We start from the raw sequence: 21,687 nt of genomic DNA on the forward strand, positions 1-21,687 counted from the left end.
CTAACGTCCCTGCAGCATCAAAGGAACTGACGAAAGTTTGCACAAAGGAAAGTGAAAAGCTGAAGATAAGTGTACAGGACAGCGCACAGTGTGCCCGGTGTGATGCTACACGTCATGTGTTTGTGTCCTACAGCAGCAGGATTGAAACTTTGAAAGTTGGAATGCATTTTTTTCTTTACAGCGGAAAATGTGACGCTGTGATGTGAAAGACTGCTGTCTCACCTCAGCTCTCAGAGAAATGAGACAGAGGGCACACGGGGAAGCCTGACGATGATAAGTGGAGGACTAGATATGGTGGATGGATTATCTCATTAAGCAGTCATGAATGTGTTGTTGACATTGAACCTGAAGTGACCTTGTCGCTTTTTCACTTCCTTTCTTGTCACAGAGTTCACTAATTTAGCCTGAAATCACCAATCAGTTAAAAAGATTAAATGTGTAACGCACTGCACAAAGATGAGGTCGCGTTCTACCTGATTTAAAAGCAGAAGCTGGTCTGCTCATACACCTGGCCCTAAAAACACCAACATCCATCCATCACTCTTGTGACAGTCTAATGAACCTAACATCTGAGTGACACATAACACACATTCACACTGGCTGCATATATCAGCCCGGGGGGCAGAGCAGAACGCTGTATGAATCAGACGCGCTCACATATTCAGGCTTTCCAGAGGCATTTACCATCAGAAGAAGCAGAACACTGAATCATCAGCACCCCGCAGAAGAACACAGCAAGCAACAGCTCTAACAATAAAGACGTGCTGGAGCCAAAAGGTGCAGATAGCAAGTTTTAAAAGATAACGCACAGGATCAAAGGGGGAGAGGGTAAAAACCCACTGCCTCCTGAAATACAGATCAGCAAGTCAAGCTGGCAGCAGACGACACAAAACGCTCTCTGGAGGAGGCGGCAACTGTGGAGCAGGCTAACCGACCGGCAGAAAGGAAGCTCCCGGGGTCCCACAACAAAATGTTGCGCGTCATAGTGGAGCGGGATATCCCCATGTCGGTGACACTGCCCATCGAGGTGCAGGCCGACCTGGCAAACCAGCCCTTCCCTTTCCTGGACACCACACTTGCTGATCTGGGCATCCAAGAGTGAGTCTCACTCCATGTGAGGAAGTGTTTTTATTTTGTTTTTAAAGAAGCAATCTAATGAATATTTATTAATGTGTGTGTATATTCAGGTCAGAGGTGAAGGAGAGGGTGGTTTGGGTTGACACCAAGAAGACCCAGGTGAAAAACAAAGCAGGGAAGCTGAAGGAGAAAGAGATCACTATCCTAGAGGTACAGCTGTGAGATCCAATTGCAGGGATGTGGTGTGATGGCAGTCTGTGGAAATCAGGTGACAGTGAGAGCAACTTGATTTTCCTGTTCTGTCCTTCAGGTACGCGTGAAAGCCCAGAAGCCAGGAGACAAACAGCTCCAGGAGGTCCTGTACAGCACCGAGGCCCACACTGACCGCTCCTTCTGCCGCACTGGAATGGATATCCTGCCCTGGAAACAGACGTGTGCAGGTCTGGAAGCAGTTTAAATCTCACACTTTTGATATGTGAGGCTCATAATCTCACTTCTGCTGCCGTTCAAGTTGGCTCGGGGTTTCTTGATTCAGATTTTTCTTTGCTGTGTCACTGTTAGCCAATATCTACATTGCCATGCCCCCCAAAAAAGCCACTCTCCCTGCAGTGCACAGCGACCTCTCAGATAACGGGTGACTTGTCAGACTCATGTGGATCACAGTGGTGTGCCACAGCCTGAGGCAATGACAAAAAAATCGTACCAAACATTACGTCAGCGTCCACATAAAACCTGACTTCTCAGCACTGTCAGGAATCAGGTCCACTTTTCAAAATGACAATTATTCATTTACTCTTGTAGGAGCAGAATTAAATGCAGAATTAAAAGCCCTCAGAGCCTCTGACGATATGTGGAATTTATGTCTCAGACATGAGTTTTCCAGTTAAAATGCCACATGGGCTCACAAAGATTCTTCTGTGTGCTTCTGTGTTTGCATCAGGGGAAAATGGACTGACACCCGTGCAGATGACTATGGCGCTGGACACTGAAAACAAGCTGCCGGGCTTTACTCAGGCTCAGGGACAACGGGAGATCTGAGGAGCAACACAATGAGTACAACTGAAATTGAACAAACTTAACATCTGATTACCTTTTTTTGTAAGAAAGTTTTAACATGAATGCTCCAGCGGTCCACAGCAAAGCTTATTATGACAAGACTGGTTTTATTTAGTGATAAATACTTCTGAACTGACATTGCATAACTTGTTAGAATTACATTACTGAAGCATTTGTAAAAAGCTTCTGTCCTTGTTAATTTGTGTTTTGTGAAAGTTTTTTGGGCTCTGTAAGGTCACAGGTTGTATTTCTGAGCATCAGCAGAGTACTAAAGGTAAAGTAACTGTTTTCAAAACTAATAACTCAGCATGTGTACAAACATTAAGAAATCTCTGAATAAGGCAGTTCAAAGGAGCAAGAACACACATCTTTCTCCACAGGTTAAATTGATTTATAGTAAAGCAGGAAATCAAAATAGAACCAGAACTCCTAACATAAGAAAATGTAAACACAGCATGCATGTTAGCAAATAAATAAAAAGAAGAGCTGCTGAATGTAATAATAACTTTTGAAGAATGGCTGAAGTGCTGCACTTAGATCATCCAGCTTAAACATGACACACAACTGTCCCATTTTCTACCTACAGTATAATTTTTCTGGTTGTTGAGTGGAAGGATGTATCTATGTGTGTGGGCTATGAGGCAGTGATGGCTGCGCTGAGACTATCCCTCTGCTCTGCAGGAAGTGAGGTCACAGCTGCTTGGAACTCAGCACTGTGGTTCTGGGCAAACTTTTGCATGAGTGCTACTGAAATGTTCTGGCTTTCTGTGGAGGAGAAACAAACAGAGTTAGAGGTCAACACTGGAGACAGATCACTACAAAAGAACGAAATACTGATGAGAGTGCTGTGCAGGATGCTAAGAAACATCAGATGTGAAGCTCTGAGTCACGAGGGTTCATTCGAGGGAATTTTTACATGCAATCTGCTATTCTGCAGAAATCTTCACCTTTATCAACATCCTTGTTGCCTAGGACATGACTGGAAGCAGCAACTATGGGTTTCATTAAATTCACGACCTGAAAGAGATAAAAAAAAAAAATACATAAACTTAAGGAAAAAAGTCTGATTCAAATATTTTTTACATTTAGGGACAAAATGCACAATGTGAAGAAATTCAAGATTTACATCAGAGCATGTCAAAGTTTCTGCATGTGTTAGATTGTAAGAATAAATGATTTAACATTTAATAAAAGATGATTGGTCAGAAGTTTTCCTTACAAAGCATCTTTCTAAACATGTGAACAGCTGCTCTTTAATAATCAATGTGGATCAAAGACTTCTTTCAACACAAAATAAATGTAAGGAAACACAATTTCCTGTGCAACACAATTGACAACGGACCACAGTGATCTAAACTCATCCTCTACATTGGAAATGTAAACAGATGTAAATGTGGTTTTGACTGTACCAGAGCAGGGCTGTGTGTGTAGAGCATAGCCAGGCAGCTGAACACTGTATTGTTCTCTTCTTGGTCCTCTTTGAGCGGGAGACGAGCCACCAAAGCTGGCAACACCTGTCAGTGAGCAAAGAGTCATTTGCTTGAAATTCTGAAAACATTTTTGCAGCACTGTTGCACTCAGCTTCCTGCTTGTGAAAATATGCTGTAGTTAAGTTTAGCTGAAGAGGTGAGAACCATTAGCTGAAATATTTAATATAACAAACCTGTTCCAGAGGGACAGCATCCACATTGCTCATGATCATCCTGCAGAGGGCAGCACACAGGTTATCAATTACCCTGAGGTCAGATTCCTTGGACAGCAGGTTGGAAAACACAGACAGCATCATGGGATAGTCTCTGAGACAGACTTTGCTAAGGACTGCAATGGATTTAATTTAGTCTGAAAAAACAAAATAAAATGTGTACTGCCAAACACAACAATTATTCCAAACAGAAGCACACACAGTTAAGAAGGATACGATACAACGATGGGTCCAGCTGCCTGAGCCAGGCATCCCAGTCCAAACACGCTGTTGTTCCGAACCTCAGGGTCACTGTCCTTCGCTCCAGCTACCAGTACAGGAAGCAACCGATTGGACAGGCGGCCTGCCACTCCCCGCCCCCCAGACACGCTCATGAGAGCATGGAGGATTTCTGCAATGGTGCCCACAGAGAAGGACCGGTCTGCCACGGTGCACGAGGATTTCTATGAAATTCAGTAAATAAATATGATTTATTAGGGTGACTCTTCCCAAAGGATTTCAAACCAGATTAAAAACATTTCTCTGTGCTTAGCAAAATCAATCAGTTCAAGAGTGACAGATTGTCAATGGAAAATTGTACTTAGTAGTCAGTATAAGCTTTTAATGATATAAGTTTACATGTGATAGAATACTGCATGATGACCTTTTTATTACTTAGAACTGATTGTTCTTTTATAAAACTTGTTCAGATATTTTTATCTGAATCTTCCCACAGCGATAGTAAGAAGCTGAACAAGCAGTTCTGAGCTCTTACCAGGAAAAGGGGCTGCTTCCCACATTCAAACACACACACACACACACACACACACACACACACACCACACACACACACACACACACGTATCAATATTCCACTGAACAAATGTTTTCATTATTGTATTACTTTTCTTGTGTATAAATAAAGACAAGTGCAAGAACAGAGCGCTGATCACAGGGCCCCCCACTCTCGTGTGAGCGCTCTGTGACCGCCCTTGCAAGTAAAAACTACAGCGTCTGTGTGTTTCTACCTTTCAGACTCAGCTGAAGAAGTGTCTTTTAGAATAAATCTCTTGACACAGATATATTAAGTGATATTTACACTATGGAAATGTTTTCTTTCTTTATTGATCTTAAACTTTGGGATATTTGGGTCAAATATGTTAAACCTATAAAATTGAAATTTTGGAAGTCTTCGTTAAATGACTGTGTGACTTTATTTATGTTCTCTTTTAAATATTTTTTCTTATTTATTTATAAGTTGAGATCTGTAACATCTACGGATGGCAGGGGATAACACATGGTACTAGTTCTGTTACTTGCTTTGTAATAAACTGCCATCTGAAAAAAGAAAAAGGTGCTGGGGTATAAAGTACTCCTGTCACACGCCTAAATGTATCAGTGCATTCGGACTCACAGCTTTGTTCATGATGAAGGGCAACAGGTCATTGAGGAAGGGGAAAAAGTTGTCTGCAGGAACGGAGGCGGCCACCAAGGGGATTCCCTCCCCTGCAAACTCCTGGAGCATGGCATCATACTCTGCCTGAAACACACAGCACATCAACAGGAATAATCAATACGGAGGGAAAAAAGAGATAAAAACTTCACAGACTCATATTGTTACTTTTGACTGCATTGTATTTAAAAGTGGGCCACAGAAAACACTAAAGCTCTTGGATCAGGACAGATATTTTCACAGCAAAAATTCAGCATTGTGTTGATCCAGTTTACTGTTTGATTTGCAGCACCTGTTGGTCTTCATCATCAGCTTCATCACCACCGCTGTCCTGACACGGGGTCTGAGAAGGCAGAGAAAACAACAGGAAAAAAAAAGTGGAAGGCTTTTAAAGCACAATTCATTCTAAGCAAAACAATCTGTGACAAATGAGTTTTAGCAAATAAAACCATCCATCACCCACACCCTCACCTTTTTCTTGAGCACATCGCGGATGGCATGGCTGATCTCCTTCAGGCGGGAAGGGTTTTTGAAAACCTCCTCTTTGCAGGACTTGATGACACTATTCATGCTTTCCAAGACACCCATCACAACATGACGCTCGGGCTCCCTTCGCACCGTTTCCAAAAAGCAGGGAACCACTATATCCAACAACTTCAACAGGGCTGAGTGTGGGACAAAAGATGTGCAGAAACATCGAAGAAGAAAGTTAAAATGTATGAAAAGCAATGGCGCTGATTCCTGTTATACACAAAAAGCACATTTCTAAGTTGAAACTGGATATAATTTTCCAGGATATAAAATCTATATGCAACTTTCTATCTCTGTTTAGAAACTTGTCTTATCCGCCTCGGCTGTGTTACTGAATCTAGAGCAGACAATACTACTGCCTAATTCAGCTTGCTGGTGCCCTGTAATACCCTGCTGGTTGGCCTCAGTGGGATTCTCCTTCCACACTTTGTGCTGAGCTCGGCAAAACTGCCCCATGGCTCCAAACGCTGCCCTGCGAACATCCTCATGGGGAAACTGGGGAGAAAAGTAAGAGAGAATACTACAGCTTACTGGGTGGGGCTGACAGACGTGACAGGTTCAATGCAAGTATGACCCTCCTGAAGTTAAAGGAAGATAAAGTATGAGGGACCCTGGCATTATGGCAGAACCAACAAGGATTGACCCCTAAAAAAAAGGGATACTGTAATGCCACATTTTTCTCACAGCAGTACCAACATATCGTCTGAAAAAGTAAGGTATTAATAAAATGATATAGGCACAACAGCTAGCAGGAAAACATTTGATCACCTTGCCAAAGCATAAATGTGTTTGTTTGTTTTTTTTTTAAGGAAAGGGTCTTTAATGTTTATTAGCCACAACTTACAGTCTCTTACAATGTATTTAGCAGTAGTCTATATACTGTTAGAAGATTGTTTTAGCTGCCTCACCTTTGTTAAAGCTTATCAAGGGAAATAGTAAAACATTTTTATATCTGTGAAAATAGCTTTTAAAACTGACCAAAGATAACAATATAAGGCAGGATTCAAATCAACATTATCAATTAACCTATAGACGGTCATTTATAACTAGATGCACAATTACAGACCACAAAGTGCCCTTCACAGCACATTAAACGAGAGGGATATTTGGTCAACCAGCCAACCGGAGCCACTTACATCTCTCATCTCATAAACCTGCTGGAAGCTGGACTCCAGGAAGGGCTGGAAGGCAACACTGTCAGGGGAAACCACAGCAACAAGAGCAAAAATTACACACATGTTCACATCTAAAATGTCTCGCATGGGACACAAGTTTTAGAACACTTCCTAATTTTTTATTCTTATTAAGTACATTTATCCATGTGTGTTAATCTCTGTAAAATTCCCATCACTGAAGGTTTAAAAAAAAAAAAAAAAAAGAAAAAAAAAAGAAAAGAAGAAGTTACGAAGTTTTACCCAGCATTGAAGGCAATCTCTCCTAGTGCCTCGCAGGCATCCTCCTTTTCGTCAATGTAGGCATTCTCCACACTGAACCTAAGACATGGACACATTGGGTTTTCAGTGTGAGTATTTGGATGAACATGAACTACGTGTGTGTGCAAGTATGTGAGCCTTACCCAGCCACATCATGGATATCTGTCCCTTTGTCATCTTCTAAAAAAATCTCTGTATCTTTTTCGTCATTTTCATCGTCATCATCGTCCAGCAGAACAAACGCCTTGTCCTCCTCAAGATGTGCCTGAAAACAACAAAATAGGAAGTGGGAAATTGAAACATTCGTTTTAATTGAGAATATTTCAAATACAAGTGCTACAGTAATAGTTTCTACCGTGACGCCTTCACTGGACTTCAGAGCATACAGCATTACAGTTGTTATGGCAGTGAGGTGAGGAGTCAGGCAATCAGGGGTGACTATGGATACAGCAGAATAGAGGCTGTACCTGAAAGATGGAGCGACAGAGAGGTGAAGGACAACCAACAGGTAAGCTGGAGCTTTTCTGTACTACTATTTATGAAGACCACAACAACACAATAATAAAGCTCTGACAGCAGGGAGAGATCTTTTAGCAGGGAATGAAATGAGGACTAGTTAAAAATGTGTTTTGAATCACAACGTTGACTTCTTGAATGTTTGCTTTGTTCAATAAAGAGTTGTAACATACGTGCAGCGTCTTAGGTCAGGGTCATCAATGGTATTGGTGAGGTTGAGGCCCAGTTGAACACACTCAGCAGCAAGAGGACTGAAGACATCTTTGCCAATGGTGCGGGCCAGAACAGAGAGAGTATCTGACAGCAACAATAAAACAGTGAGACAGAGCCTACAGAAACTACCAGGGAACGTGTGGTTAAAATGTTTCCTGATCTCAAAAGAAAACTTTTTAGTTTAGAGAGAATTTTGAAGTTTACCAACCCAAAGACTGAGTTTGTAGAGACCTCATTTCCTCTGTGGTGGTGGTCAGAAAGCCCTTCAAACTTTCAATAACTGGGGTGAAGTAGGGAACCAGCAGCTCCTTGGCAGCATTGGCTGTTAAAGTCATTTGAGGTAGTTGAGAGATTAGGTTAGTTTTCATTTAAGAGATAAGATTTAATGTCATAATAGCTTGTCTTTCTATCTTTCTGTATTTGACACTGGAAGAACAAATAATTGAGGATGTTTATTGAACTATTATCTTACACAGTCAGTCAGAAAACTAGAACTCTTTTTTTTTACTGGTTAATGTATAAAACCCTGACATTCAGTTACCTATGGCACCGATAGCAGACACTGCCAGTTCTTTTATCTTGAGGTTATCAGTGTTGTTCAGAGCAGAAAGCATCGTCTCCATCAGAGTGGGCAGATAGGGCTCAATATCAGCTCCTGTTTGTAAAACCAAAATGAGAGATGATGAAAAGAAGGTGACTTTTTGTTTTGTTTAACAATAGTTTTTGGTTTGCAGAACATTTTGGTAATTTCTCCCCTTGTAGGGAAGTTGTGTGACTTTTACTGTGCTTGTCTCTGGGGAGATATTTTACCTAGGTTCTCCATGAAGTTCTCTAGGGCGTAAAACGCTTTCGTGACGTGGCCAACCTTGGCCTGGTTCAACGAAGAAAGGTATCCCAGCAACAAAGGCATCAATTCTGAACAATACGTGCTCACTTCAGGCTGGAAAGCAAAGAAGGAAAATTTAGAAAAAGAAACTGAGAATAGTTCTTCGTTTTATTGTGGAAAAAACTATAAACATCCATATAGATCAGGTTTGAGATAAGTGACACTTTAAGTACATCCTATAGCATGCAACATCTTATGATAACTTCTGTCCATTCCTTCACACACAGTTCCCGTTGTAAATAAGGTCTAAACTGAGCATACTGTGTCACAAATAGAATAAAACATGCAAGCACTTCATTCCAGGTATAAACCCCAAAGAACCAGATTTTAAAGGCTTGAAAACCAAAAATAAACAGAAAAACAGCTTTTCCCACTGAGGTGTTCTGACTCACCTGTAAATGTTCAGAGAATTGTCCAAGGGCAAAAAGGCCTGCACTGCGTACCACCTCACTGCTGTCTGAAAGACTCTGACATACTGTTTGCAGCACTGATTTTAAAATCCTACCACACAGATACACAAAGAATGTTTAGACATTGTCAAAATCAAACTGCATGTATAGATTTGAACACATATCAACAACATATATACACTTATTTCATGTCAAGCATTCGTACTTAGTGCGTATGTGGTCTGCACACCCTTCAGCCAGCACAGCAAGACACATGAGGCCTCCCTTCCTCTGATATGGATTTTCACTGGCAAGGCAGGTCTGAGTAAGGGGCATCTATTACAAACAACAAAACAAAACAAAACAATTTAACACACTATCAGAAAGCAGATACAACAGCCAGGGATCAGAGTTATTCCAAATCTATATGACCTACCAGTTGTTGGAACAGTTTCTCTGGAGGCATATGAAGAGCCATAGTGTCAATAATCTGAAAACAGACAAAAGAACAGGTCAAATCTTATTCAAAATTACTTTAAGCTCCTGCAAAGTGAACTTCTTTGATAAAAAACAACAAAAAAAGCACAATTTATATCAAAATAGTTAAACACCTGAGCAGCACAGTGTTTGGGACTTTCATTATCTGTTCCATCTCCGCTGTCGTCCTCTTCATCTTCTGGGTCCTGCTCACCCGGAGGTGGAGCTGCAGTCAGTACAGGGAAAATGGCCTGCAGGATTGGGCTCAGGAGCTTCTGCTTCAGCACAGTCTGTGAAGATTAGAAAAATATATTATTTCAAATTTCGCATCCAACTTTTATATTCCGTACATTTTAAAGCTATGTGATACTCCACCAATAAGTATCCAATAAAAACCAAACCAGTTCCCAGCTGCTGGGAGTACAAGGAGTATCCATTATGTAAATCCGCTTTTATTCAGTTATGTGTCACAAGAGATTGCACTTTGTTTTTACAGTCAGTTTAATTCATTTTGCATAACTAGTCCCATTCCCAGAAAACACTCATTTATTCATTTTAATCGAATACAAAGAAAATCTTGTAGACAAACCGTCTCTTCCTAGAAGGTCCAAAATCAGATGACCTATACTTATGACATATATAATTTTGTCAAGTCACAGCTTAGTATTTTTAATTATTCTCTAAATTCTATAAATTATAATGACTAAACTGCACATAATAAAATGTGTGAGAACAGTGTTAACTTTAATTTGTGAATTTTGAATGTTTTCGTTGCTTTTTTTAGGATGGCTATCAGTGGTAAACACTACGTTTGGTGTCAAGAAAAGACAAGACAAGCAGTCATGTCTTTTGACAGACCCATAAGATTCTCATATGCTCTACAACTCCACATACACACACACACATAAGGCAGATATTTAAAGAGCTGGTGGATGACTCACCTTACTCTTCAACTTGATGAGGAAGGTGACGCAAGAGAGCGCTTTCACTCGCAGAGAGTCACTCAGATTGGTGTCACTGCCGACCTAACACAAGCAGAAAGCACATGTAAAACCCTCTGAGCATTCAGGTACCAAACATCACTTGTCAGCTTAAAAAAATGAATAAAATTTAGAATATCAAACAGAATTCACACAATTAGGTCGTACCTCCAAGAAGAAGCGGACAACGTCAGCAACATGTGGGACGATAACGGACACCTCACTCTCCATGAGCTCATTAAACACCTCCATGGCCTCACTGGCTTGGTTCTGTGAAGGGAGAGACAGAAGTAATAATTTAGTAGGTATTTATCAACACATTAGGTACAAAAGCATTTGCTAGAATTTACCTGATCAGCCTTGATGAGACATTTCAGGGCAACAATCAGATTTGGGAGGATGGAACGCATCAGGTGCTATAAGAGAGCAAGATGTTATTGAGTTGTGACAAAATACTTCTAGATTTTTGAAAATTATTTCAACTTAAGTTGTAACGGATCACATGCAGTGCAATTATAAACAAATCTCTTGTGGAATAGTTTCAATGTCTGCACATTGCCTGAAATGTTGTTTTGCCTCACCATCTCTTCTGTGCCAATGAATTCTGTTATGGCTGTGAGGGTGAGGATGCAATAGTACAGAGCTGTAGGGTTGTTGTGGTCTTCCAGCACACTACGAAGCAGCTGCAGGAGCTGGCAGTAGTGGGGCTTGAAAGGCTCAGCGTTGGATTCGATCACCTTGTTCAGCAGCAGGAGTCCAACCTGGCAAAAAAATTACGATATTTCTAGTGATTAAACTATGCACAAATTGTAATAAAATATGAGACTTTAACCCAAATGTTTCAAACATAAGGCCTGAGAACCAGAATTGGCCAGCCTAATACAGCTGAAAAAAATGTAAAGGGGGATATAAACTTTGCACTTTTAACTGTATGTTTTCTAACCTTTACAGACTTCACCCATTTATACTAAACCAGAGGGAAAAAAAGACAGAAATTGACCTGTTTGGAAATCTGTTTTTTGTTTGTTTAGACACAAGGTAACAAGCAGGGAAAACATAGAACAAACAGTATATTTTCTGTGAATTAACAAAAACTTACTGAACAGTCTGGGCAATGACCTACCATTTTTTACACATTTACTTCTTACAAATTAAGCCCAATGAGCTATACTGGCAATTGTCTTTCATTAACTAAAGCATCATTTGTTATTATCATGTAGAAAACCTGAGACATACAGTTAAAACTGCACTTCTTTTTCTTATGTTAAGCTATATTACAGATTAAATGTGTAGTTAAACTTTCACTGGTGTGTATCACTTAAAATCAAAGTCAGCTTTATGTGGCCCACAATGCAAAATGTGTGTGACATCCTTGCTTTAAGCTATAGCTAACACAGGTTATGAACTAGTCCAGACATGTGCATCTATCATCATCTACACTTGTAAATACATTAAACTAATCTGAACTCCTATCTGGTGCTTGATCAGGCTACCTGTCTGTCATGAGGGTTGCTGCTCTTGGTGGACTGATTGAGAAGCTGGAGCAGGGCAGGCCAACGGTCTGGTGTCTCATGTTTAACCATTACAGCGCACAGCTGGGAGAGTGAATGCTGCACCGTGTGCCTGCAAAGAAAATAAACAGAGAAACAACGGCTCATGACAGCTCAAATGTGTAGGTCTATATCTACAGAATGCAAAACAGTAAGTGCAGCATTTTCTTACTCTGTTTCCTGCATGAAAGCCTGCAGCACCACTGCCTTCAGACTGTGTGAATAAAACGCAAACATCACAGCAGAGTTTAAACTATGAAAGCTGGTAGTGTGAAAGAAAAGTAAAACTCAAACCTCTCTCTGTCATTAGGGCTGATCTTCTTCCAGTGTTTCTTCACCCTCAGCCTCAGCATCACTGCAGCTGACTGACGGATCTGCATGTTGGATGCCAAATGTTTACAAAGATGGGCATTCTTTTCACACACACACTAGAGGATAAAATAATAAAAGGTATATAGTACCTGAGGGTTTTGGGAGCCACTCATGACCGCACACAAGCCTGGAATAATAGCTGGGTCTTTGAACGCCTGTTTCAGCTGAGCTGTGGCCTAAAAGAGGACAAAAGAGATTGTCTGTGGTGGGTGCCACAAAGAAATAACAGCTCACCAACTGACTCACAACCTAAGCCTGGTTTTTAATTAAGGTACCAACTATTCAGGCAGTAAACTGCTAATATAACAACCCAGTGGTCCTAAATATCAGTACCAGTGGTTTAACAGTTAGCTAACCAAACCTTAACAAACATCAGCTAGCTTATCTCCAGCAGCCATTTCAAAAAGTTCACTTATAGCCGGGCAAAGTAAGGCTAACGTTAACTTTAATAAAATTATTTGTGACGTTACCTGCTGAATAATTGCATTATCAGGCTGTGTGAGCTGCGAAAGAATCTGCTCGAGCTCTTCTGTCATCTCTGTCACCCCTCAGATAACCGTTTTGTGAGCGGTACTGTTAGTTGACGTTGACGTTGACAGACTCGTACATAAAACGAGTTGTGTGCCTTCTTCCCAATGCGACACCTGTCAAATATGTCACTTGGTAGTTCTAAAAGCTAGCTACAGATTTTCCTTTTGGGAAAATTCGATTTTAAAGTGCGAAACGAAAAAGGAAGACTGATAGGTGACAATATCTAAGCTCGGTCCGGTCCACGAACGCTGCAACTGCCAGCACGCGAGGCAGAACCGGCCAGGAGTTCCATGTGAGTTGCGTTAAAGGGACCAGCAGATTTCAGGATTTTTCAGTATTACTGAAACAAACAGCGCCTTCATGTGGTTAGGAGGCCCAATACAACGCGTTCAAATCCTCATATCTGAGAAACTGAACGGGAATTTCTGGCCTGTTTGCAGTTCGATGAAATAGAACTGGGGAAGAAAAACCCAACTTCATTAAATTTGACACCACCGGCATGAAATGACTTTCTGTTTTCTGGGAAAATCCAGTGTTTCAAAGCACTCTGTCATTTCCTGGATGCAGGTGATGTTGTCTTTTCTGCATCAGATTTATATATGAAATGTTTTTATTTAAGCAAGAGTAAAAACAACGAAATAATTCAAACAAACAAAAAAAAAAGCAAAATGATGCGAAGCTGAATTTGAAATGGTACATCACTGATTCATCCCAAATTGGGTGTGACAGAGGGCACCGGCTTTTCCCACATTCATTATATTTAAAAAAAGTTTTATCATGAAGCTGTACAGTGTGTATATAGGCCTGTGAATGACTCAAAAGTTATGGCATGGGAGCATTTTTTGGAAATGCATCCTCGAGCTAATTTGACCAGAGAAGTTGTAGACTGTGAGCTGCAGCTAGTGCTAAATCATCCTTTTTTATTGATATTAGGTGTACGACTTCTTGTGTCCAGACAAAACATTTTGGCAAATGTGAGCCTGAGCAGAAATACGATTGTTGATCAAGTTTGTGAGATGACCACTGATTTAAGAACACGGTTGTGTGAAAGAAGCAAAGACTTTATTGCATACTCTTTTGCTGTGGATGAAAGTACAGACATGATGGACATTGCACAGCTGGCCATTTTCATCTGTGGTGTGGACTCCAATTTGCACGTTACAGAGGAAATATTGGACATCAGGACAACGACAGGAAAAGACGTGTCTGTGAAGGTTCTCAGTCATCCACGTCATCGTAGTCTAAGGAGCTTGGAAAGAAAAGCCTCTGGACTTCTTTAAGTTGCTTGAAGACGTGGTTCTAAACACAACAGATTGCCATAGTGATCGTTTGATATATATGGACCTGCAGCGGAGTTTAGACCTAGACACGGCTAGTGACGTCAGACTGAACAAAGAGAGACGAGACAACGAAGCTCCAGTTACAGCAGTGCAAGTAAACAAATAATATATATAAGAAGAGTAAGAAAATAAATATACACTTTAGGACTAGGGATAAAGGGATCAATAACAATTTAAAATTTACAGTTTGATGATTTAAAGTCTCACACACAACCGAAAGGGGAGGAGGGGGCGGCTGCTTCCAAATAGAGCGCATTTCATTCATAATGATGTAAATCCAAGCCCATTATGTATTCATGATTTGAATCCTGGGTTGTGTGAAATCTCAGAAATGCACCCTAGACAAAATGAATCTGTGAACTAAGGTGTAGGTGTGTTAGATCATGTTGTGGTGATCCTTGGGTTGAGGGATGGGTGTTCATACTGCAGTGCAAAATTAAAACCAATGGAAGATGGACAAGAAAAGTTCAAAGCCATCAGGTCCTCAGTTTAGAAAAAAGAGAAAAGAAGAGGAGGAGAAACGAGCAAAAGATACAGGTAAGCAGATGTGTCATTGGATAATGGCAGGTCATCCTGAAACAATCAGAATCAGAATACTTTATTAATCCCTAAGGAAATTATGTGCATTACAGTTGCTCCAAGAAGAAATGGTAGAAATAGTAACAGTGTCTCAGTCCCACGGGGAGCCCCAGCTCTACAGGCTGTATGCTGTGCTGGTTCACTCTGAATTGAGTTGTCATGCTGGACACTATTTCTGCTATATTAAGGTACTGGCTGTGCCCGAATCTGTTTGAATGCTGCTGTTGCGTAGTACAAACAAACACACACCATAAACAACACATTTCAGCAGAAAACTGAATGCAAACAGAGAAAAATACTTTGTATGCATTGAAAGAAAGAAAAAAAAGACCCCTATATAGCCATAAGATTCTTCTTTTTAGCTCAAATTCAATTCAGAAACTGAATCTGCTGTGTCACATCTCTCTCATTCTGTCTCACAGGCCAGCAATGGGCACTGGTTTCAGATGAATGACTCGTCCGTGTCAGTCAGTGACATTAGGACCGTTCTCAACCAGCAGGCATATGTCCTCTTCTACATCAAGTGAGTAAACATCGGTATTTTTAAACATTCTAGGCTTATTCCTTCAGTAGAACTTTTCCCATCATGATTTAATAATGTAGACATGTTTATTCCCACTTTTCTTGTAGAAAATGTATTATTATAACCTAATGTTATAATGTTGATGCTTTGTCATGGTTAATATTCTTTTTTCCATGTCATCAGGTGCACAGATGTGAAAAAAACTGGGGACTACAGCCACTTGAACCATAACGCTGGCATATCTGGTCAGTCATCTCCCCAGCCGGTGGTGATCCCACGCACCATCGCCACCATGCATCACAACAGTGTTGGCTTCATAGGTCCCCAGCTGCCACCACACATGAACAAGGTACTTCCTCACCTGAGGGTACTGATAATGTTGTTGTTTTTGTTAAACCCAGTGTTTCTCTTCTAAAAACCTGTTGTTGTGACTTCTTGTTCCTTCAGAGTTCTCTTCATGTTAATGGGAATGGATCTCTGAGGGACTATCCCACAAGCTCCAAGCCCAGCACCAGCGGCAGTGTGGTGGGGAAACCAAACCATGGACTAGCTTCTTCTGCTTCCTCTGCTTCCATCTCCCACTCAGTAAGCCGGCCCACAATGATTCCAGACAGCGACAAACAACAGAAGCTTTCATTTTCAATTGGGCTAAGCAAACCGAACCCATCTGCTTCTTCCTCCTCTTACTGCCAGCCGTCCTCCGCCAGCAGCTCCTCCTCCTCCTCCAGCTCTTTGTCCTCCTCACAGTCTACCTCAGACGTCCAACCAGACGTTTGTTTTATTCCGCGTGCACTAAACCAAGTCAGCGGCATGCCTTTCTGTAATGGGGATCAGAACCCTGTAGGAAACGGGGAATCAGACCAAGAGAACTGTGGCACTCTGGATAACGGCAGTTCATCCAAGTCTCATCCTAATGAAAATAAAGACACAGGAAATGTCTTTGATAATTCTCCCAAAACCGCCAATGGGGAGTCAGGAGTGCACCATCACGGCAATGGATTAAGTGGACAAGCGTATGGAGACTTCAAATCCAGCCAAAATGGGCACCACAATGGTCATCACAAAGTGAATGGACACAGCGGCCCTGACAAGGTAAATCTTGTCTTTACTTTTATAATGCTTGTCTGTTTGGGTTTTTGTTTTGTTTTTTTAAAGGGGCATATTATTAATATTTCTTTTATTTATTTTGGGCACATCAGATCTCTGGCAGTAATCATGGCAGTTTGACGTCTACGGCTCCTGTTGCTAATGGAATAGGCAGTGACCATAGCCAACCAAAGTAAGCCTAACACTGAACTAAAAAAAACTTATTGCTCTGCTGTCCATTTTATGCATTTAAATTTTTAAGTTTAGAGGAGTGATCTTAAAACTGTGCTGACTTTCCTCTCTGCCAGTGTGACAAAGCATTGCTCATATTGCTTTTGTATTTTATTTTTCCAGCAAAGATGCCTCATCCCAGGCTAGTTCTTCTCAGAGCATTCATCCTGCTGCTAATGAAAGCCAGGATTTCTCCACTCCTGTCACAAGGGCTAAAACTCCATCTGAACCCCTGCCTCACTGTACAGAATCCTCCGCCGTTAGCGCTTCACCCTCAGCTACTGCTACAACTACCCCTTCTGTTGCAGCTAAAGAATCTGCTTCCGCTCTTTCTTCTTCTGGGCAAGATGGCAACCCTGCAGCCTTACCCCCTCAGCCGGGCTGCTCTCAAAGCACCAGTGGAGCTTCTGCAGCTCCACAGAAAGTTAGCGTAAGCAAGGATGAAGCCAAGGATCTACCACAAGATAAATGTGCAACAACAGGGACTGAAGGACGTAAGGATACTAAGGAGCAGTATCAGTCCAAGCCTAGTTCTAGTTGCAATGAAAAATGATCTTCCCGAGACAGGGAACGGCTGTACTCTAGCTCTGGAAGAGATAGAGAAAGACACTACAGGGATAGGAGTCACGAACGAGAAAGCGACGACGATCGTCACCGGTACAGACGGGACTACAAAGACGGTCACCACCGCCAGTACAGGGATCGTTTCCCCCTTTCTGGACGTTACTACAGGGAATGGGAGGCCGATCGTCACCGGGAGCGAACCTTCCAGCACCCTCGGGAGCGTGATTGTGACAGGTGCTCTAACCATTACCATTACTACCGCTACCGGTCAAGAGAGGACATTGACCATGAGCGAAGGGGATATGGTTACTCCCACCGAGAGGAGTCTCGTGGCAGTCGGAGGTGGCTGCAGGATAGCAAAGACTCCTGGGCAATGAAGGATAAGAGTAATGGCAAAGAGAGAGAAAATTACTCCTCAAAGGAAGGAAATTTCTCACCTTCTACAGCACCAGAAACAAACAAGTTCAAGGGCTCCCCGCCACAGGCTTGCCTTTCCTCTCCAGACAAAGAGGATCAAAATTGCAAGAGGACTCTCAGCAAAGACAGGGACGACAGCTCTGAGGCCCGCCACACTAAAAAACACAAAAAGAGTAAGAAAAAGAAGAAATCAAAGGATAAAGACAGACACCGTGAGAGTGGGTGAGTACTGCCATCTTTTTCTCGATCCTTTAATGAAAACAGAAGGAAATGTGTTTGTTTGTTTTAAGCTAGATTTTTTTTGAAAATAATATGGGGTTAAAGCTCACTATCAGTATTATTATTTTCTTAAAAACGGAAAGAATTTTCATCATTTTATTGATAATGGGTCACTTTTTCTGTCTTAGGCTGGCCGTAAAGCTTGATCTCGGTTTTGTTAAACAATGTCATTGGTTCTCTATCATCCCGTAGAAGTTCTGACGGAGATTCAGACAGAGCTGCAGAAATGAAAAAGAAAAAGAAGAGGAGACTTCCGGTGAGCGCTCCAAGATGGCGGATTAACTTTTTGTCCGCTCCTGATCATAAGTGAGGAAAACTCCACAAACTCGATACAATAAACGTATTCATACTGATGATGATATACAATGCGTGGAGGCAGATGTAAAAAGACACAGGGGGGCTCCAAAAGTTACAGAGAGGCAAAAGACACCTTACAGGACGACGGCGACGGAGCTAGCATGAAGAGGAGCACGGAGCAAAGTGAGGAAAACGAGCTAACAATGGCTAAAGCAATACAAAATTTGAGTGATAACATCCGAGAGATGAGGAAAGAAATCAAAGAAGATCTGAATAACCTAAAGGCTGAGATGAATCAGAAGCTACAAGATGCCATCGTGGATATTCGTAATCACGCCACTAGGCTAACTGAAGCAGAACAACGTGTGAACGAACTTGAGACAGTGAATGTGGACCTGATCGATGCGCTAATTCACTGTCTGGACCAGCAGAAAACTCTCCAGACCAAAGTCACGGACCTGGAAGGAAGATCGCGCCGCAACAACCTCCGTATATACGGAATTAAGGAAGGTGCTGAGGAGAATGATATGATGGCATTCATTAACAACTTCATAAAGAAAGAACTTGCCCTTCCCGAAGATGAGGAGTTGCAGATTCAGCGCGCTCACCGATCACTGGGACCAAAGCCGCAAGACATAGCAATTGCAAGGTCTATTGTGGTTAATTTCCAGAGGTATGACATAAAAGACTAAGTCCTGAGAGCAGCTTGGGCTAAGAAAATTTCTTATGAAGGCAAAACTATCACTTTTACACACGACTTACCGACTGAGATTAACAACAAGCTCAAAGAATACAAGGACATTAAGAAGATCCTCAAAGAACAAAAAATTCGTTTCCAGACACCATACCCAGCTAAAATGAGAATTCATTGGGAGAGCGGACCACGCCTGTACAAGAGTGCATCAGAAGCGGCAGAGGATATGAAGAAGCGGGGTTACGCTGTGGAGATGCCACGCTGCGGGGACGTCAACTGGGAACAGGTTCTCACCCGAAGCGCACACTGGGAGAAAACGGATAGCTCACACTCCGAACGTGTTCGCGGAAGGCTTCATGGATTTCTCAGACAATAAGTATAAACTATCTTGTGTTAAGCCTCACTGGACTAAGCGGCTAAAATACCTGTTTTGGCTCTGTAAGTACTGTTTCCTAATCTCAGTTTATTATAATAGAGGAAGAGGTGTTTAGCCTTTCTATTACATCTTATTTAAGATTTGTAAAGAAATACCTCTACCATATGCTGGCATTGTACGTATTGCCCCCGTAACGTTTTTACTTTATACCATTTTTTGCGTTAGACCTGTGTCATGTAAAACAGACTATGTTGATCAGGACCGAGAGAGATACTTAAAATGCGCAGAGACAAGAGCAAGCTGCTGGATGCAGCGATGGAGCTACTAACACATGGTAGGATTTTTTCTCCAATATTGTAAGAATGGACACTATAGAATGACAGGGCACTATAAAGCCCCAAGAGTGGAAGTCAAGGTAACATATGTTCAGTTTTTGTGGTTATTTTGTTCTTATAGTTCTATGTTCAGAGTGTTGACATAAGTGGTTGGAAATACCGGTATGAGTAACCGTGACTTTAGAGCAGCTTCATGGAATGTAAATGGACTTAACAACCCTGTTAAGAGGAGTAGAGTCATGTCTAAGATAAAGCGGGAAAAAATACAGATTGTGTTTCTCCAAGAAACTCATTTATCTCAAACAGAGCATGAGAAGTTAAAGAAGTTTGGATTCACAAATACATTTTACAGCTCTTTTAAAACAGGTAACAAAAGAGGAGTTGCAGTATTGATACACAACTCCCTACATTTTGAACTTACCAGACAAGTAAAGGATAATGAAGGCAGATATGTGTTAATTCAAGGTAAAATAGAGGGTAAAATGGTAACTCTTCTTTCAGTCTACCTACCACCAAATTATGATTTGAAACTTCTTAAGAAAATCCTTGAATTGATCTCCTCGGAGTCTCAGGGTGTGTTAATATGCGCAGGGGACTTTAATACAATCATTAGTGATGTGCGATACCACTGATTTCCTTTCCGATCCGATACCAAGTAATATTCAGGGTGGTATCGACGATACTGATCCGATACCGATACTTTGTACAAAACGGATTTTATTTATTGTATCTCAAATTATAGCGTCATAATGATTACAGGACATCAGAATACCTTCTTCTTATCACTTAATAATGCAGAGTTCATCATATAGAAATAAAAAAACTAAAGTTGTGTGCTATTTGAACACCAGTTTTCTGTTTGAACACGTCAAACAGAAAACTGATTAAACAGAAGAGTTTACGTCAGTGTCCGGTTATATTTTAGACAGCAAGGAGCAGACGGCAGAGTTTCACTCCACCGAGGGAGCTCGTGACGTACTACCCGGCTTTCTTTAGACCGCGAAGGCCGGTCCTCAGGTGGAAGCAGCCTCTGAATTTGGACACCCCCGCTGTTTCCGGGCCGGCCAATAATAACGGTGACATTTAACGTATTTTATCCGATAAATAAACCCTGTAAAATATATTTATCCACCCAAACAGCCCTTTTGAATGTCTCCCTAATTCTGAGGTCTCAAGGTTGGCAAGTATGGCCACAACACCTCACTTTTTTTGCCACATTTATTGCAAACCACGGCTCAGCTGTTTGTGGAGGTAAAATACATCCGCACAATTACGCTCAGCCATTGTTGTGAGTGCGCACGCCAAGGGGCTGCGAGACATTTATACAGCCGTATTTCGCACATGACTATGAAAGGCGGAAGAGGAAGTAGTTCCTTTGAATGTAGGCAATCCGAATGTTATAGTTTCTTTCCACTGTGTTCCTGTTAATGATAAACTACAAATTTACTCTAAATTACTAAAATATCGATATTTTAATGTGAGAATCGATTCTAGAACATAAATGATTGGTATCGGAGGAATCGATATTTCAGGATCGATCCGCACATCACTAACAATCATGCATAAGGATGATACCTCTAATAATAAGAGGATAGTGACTTCACAGAGTAAATTGCTAAGAAAGGGCCTGGATGACTTGGGCTTATTGGATATTTGGTGAGAAATGCATCCAAAGCAATATCCATGCCGTATATTCAAGAATAGATCTTTTCTTTGTCTTTAGAAATGATAGACATAGGGTAAAAAGTTGTGACATAGGCACTAGGAATATGTCAATATCCGGTTGTTCAGTCTGACGTCACTAGCCGTGTCTGGGTCTAA

At 41.4% G+C, this 21,687-nt stretch overlaps 2 protein-coding genes and 1 pseudogene across 2 annotated transcripts; 2 read left to right on the plus strand and 1 right to left on the minus strand.

Moving 5' to 3' along the window:
- The first annotated feature begins 647 nt into the window (after positions 1–647).
- On the plus strand, positions 648–2,283 carry LOC146567542 (uncharacterized). Its single transcript, XM_085287498.1, has 4 exons — positions 648–1,098; positions 1,188–1,287; positions 1,388–1,517; positions 2,018–2,283. Exons 1-4 carry the CDS (start codon positions 971–973, stop codon positions 2,113–2,115), a joined length of 456 nt encoding a protein of 151 aa, XP_085143624.1. The 5' UTR covers positions 648–970; the 3' UTR covers positions 2,116–2,283.
- On the minus strand, positions 2,221–13,436 carry ipo4 (importin 4). Its single transcript, XM_085287497.1, has 30 exons — positions 13,085–13,436; positions 12,704–12,790; positions 12,537–12,616; positions 12,415–12,456; positions 12,186–12,315; positions 11,274–11,453; positions 11,043–11,108; positions 10,861–10,962; positions 10,654–10,737; positions 9,847–10,002; positions 9,672–9,725; positions 9,462–9,571; positions 9,239–9,347; positions 8,771–8,900; positions 8,502–8,615; positions 8,169–8,282; positions 7,921–8,044; positions 7,587–7,698; positions 7,375–7,496; positions 7,214–7,291; positions 6,935–6,992; positions 6,188–6,293; positions 5,739–5,932; positions 5,560–5,610; positions 5,229–5,354; positions 4,052–4,278; positions 3,797–3,929; positions 3,543–3,647; positions 3,081–3,150; positions 2,221–2,898 (listed from the first exon to the last, which is right to left on the minus strand). Exons 1-30 carry the CDS (start codon positions 13,148–13,150, stop codon positions 2,768–2,770), a joined length of 3,261 nt encoding a protein of 1,086 aa, XP_085143623.1. The 5' UTR covers positions 13,151–13,436; the 3' UTR covers positions 2,221–2,767.
- A 1,696-nt stretch (positions 13,437–15,132) lies between these two features.
- LOC146567544 (uncharacterized) lies at positions 15,133–19,153 on the plus strand (annotated as a pseudogene).
- The last annotated feature ends 2,534 nt before the right edge of the window (positions 19,154–21,687 follow it).

The sequence above is a fragment of the Mchenga conophoros genome, linkage group LG9 (assembly GCF_057382185.1).
Source record: "Mchenga conophoros isolate Kocher_MC1m ecotype Shallow Benthic linkage group LG9, M_conophoros_male_GT1.1, whole genome shotgun sequence".
NCBI classification, from domain to species: domain Eukaryota; kingdom Metazoa; phylum Chordata; class Actinopteri; order Cichliformes; family Cichlidae; genus Mchenga; species Mchenga conophoros.

Excerpts from the sequence above, each read along its gene's own strand:
- LOC146567542 (XM_085287498.1), top strand. The coding sequence starts at position 971 with ATGTTGCGCGTCATAGTGGAGCGGGATATCCCCATGTCGGTGACACTG. Across the intron at positions 1,288-1,387 it reads AAGAGATCACTATCCTAGAG|GTACGCGTGAAAGCCCAGAA; the intron begins GTACAGCTGTGA and ends TCTGTCCTTCAG. Across the intron at positions 1,518-2,017 it reads CTGGAAACAGACGTGTGCAG|GGGAAAATGGACTGACACCC; the intron begins GTCTGGAAGCAG and ends TGTTTGCATCAG.
- ipo4 (XM_085287497.1), bottom strand. The coding sequence starts at position 13,150 with ATGACAGAAGAGCTCGAGCAGATTCTTTCGCAGCTCACACAGCCTGAT. Across the intron at positions 8,901-9,238 it reads AATTCTCTGAACATTTACAG|CCTGAAGTGAGCACGTATTG; the intron begins GTGAGTCAGAAC and ends TTTGCTTTCCAG. Across the intron at positions 5,355-5,559 it reads CTGATGATGAAGACCAACAG|GCAGAGTATGATGCCATGCT; the intron begins GTGCTGCAAATC and ends TGTGTGTTTCAG.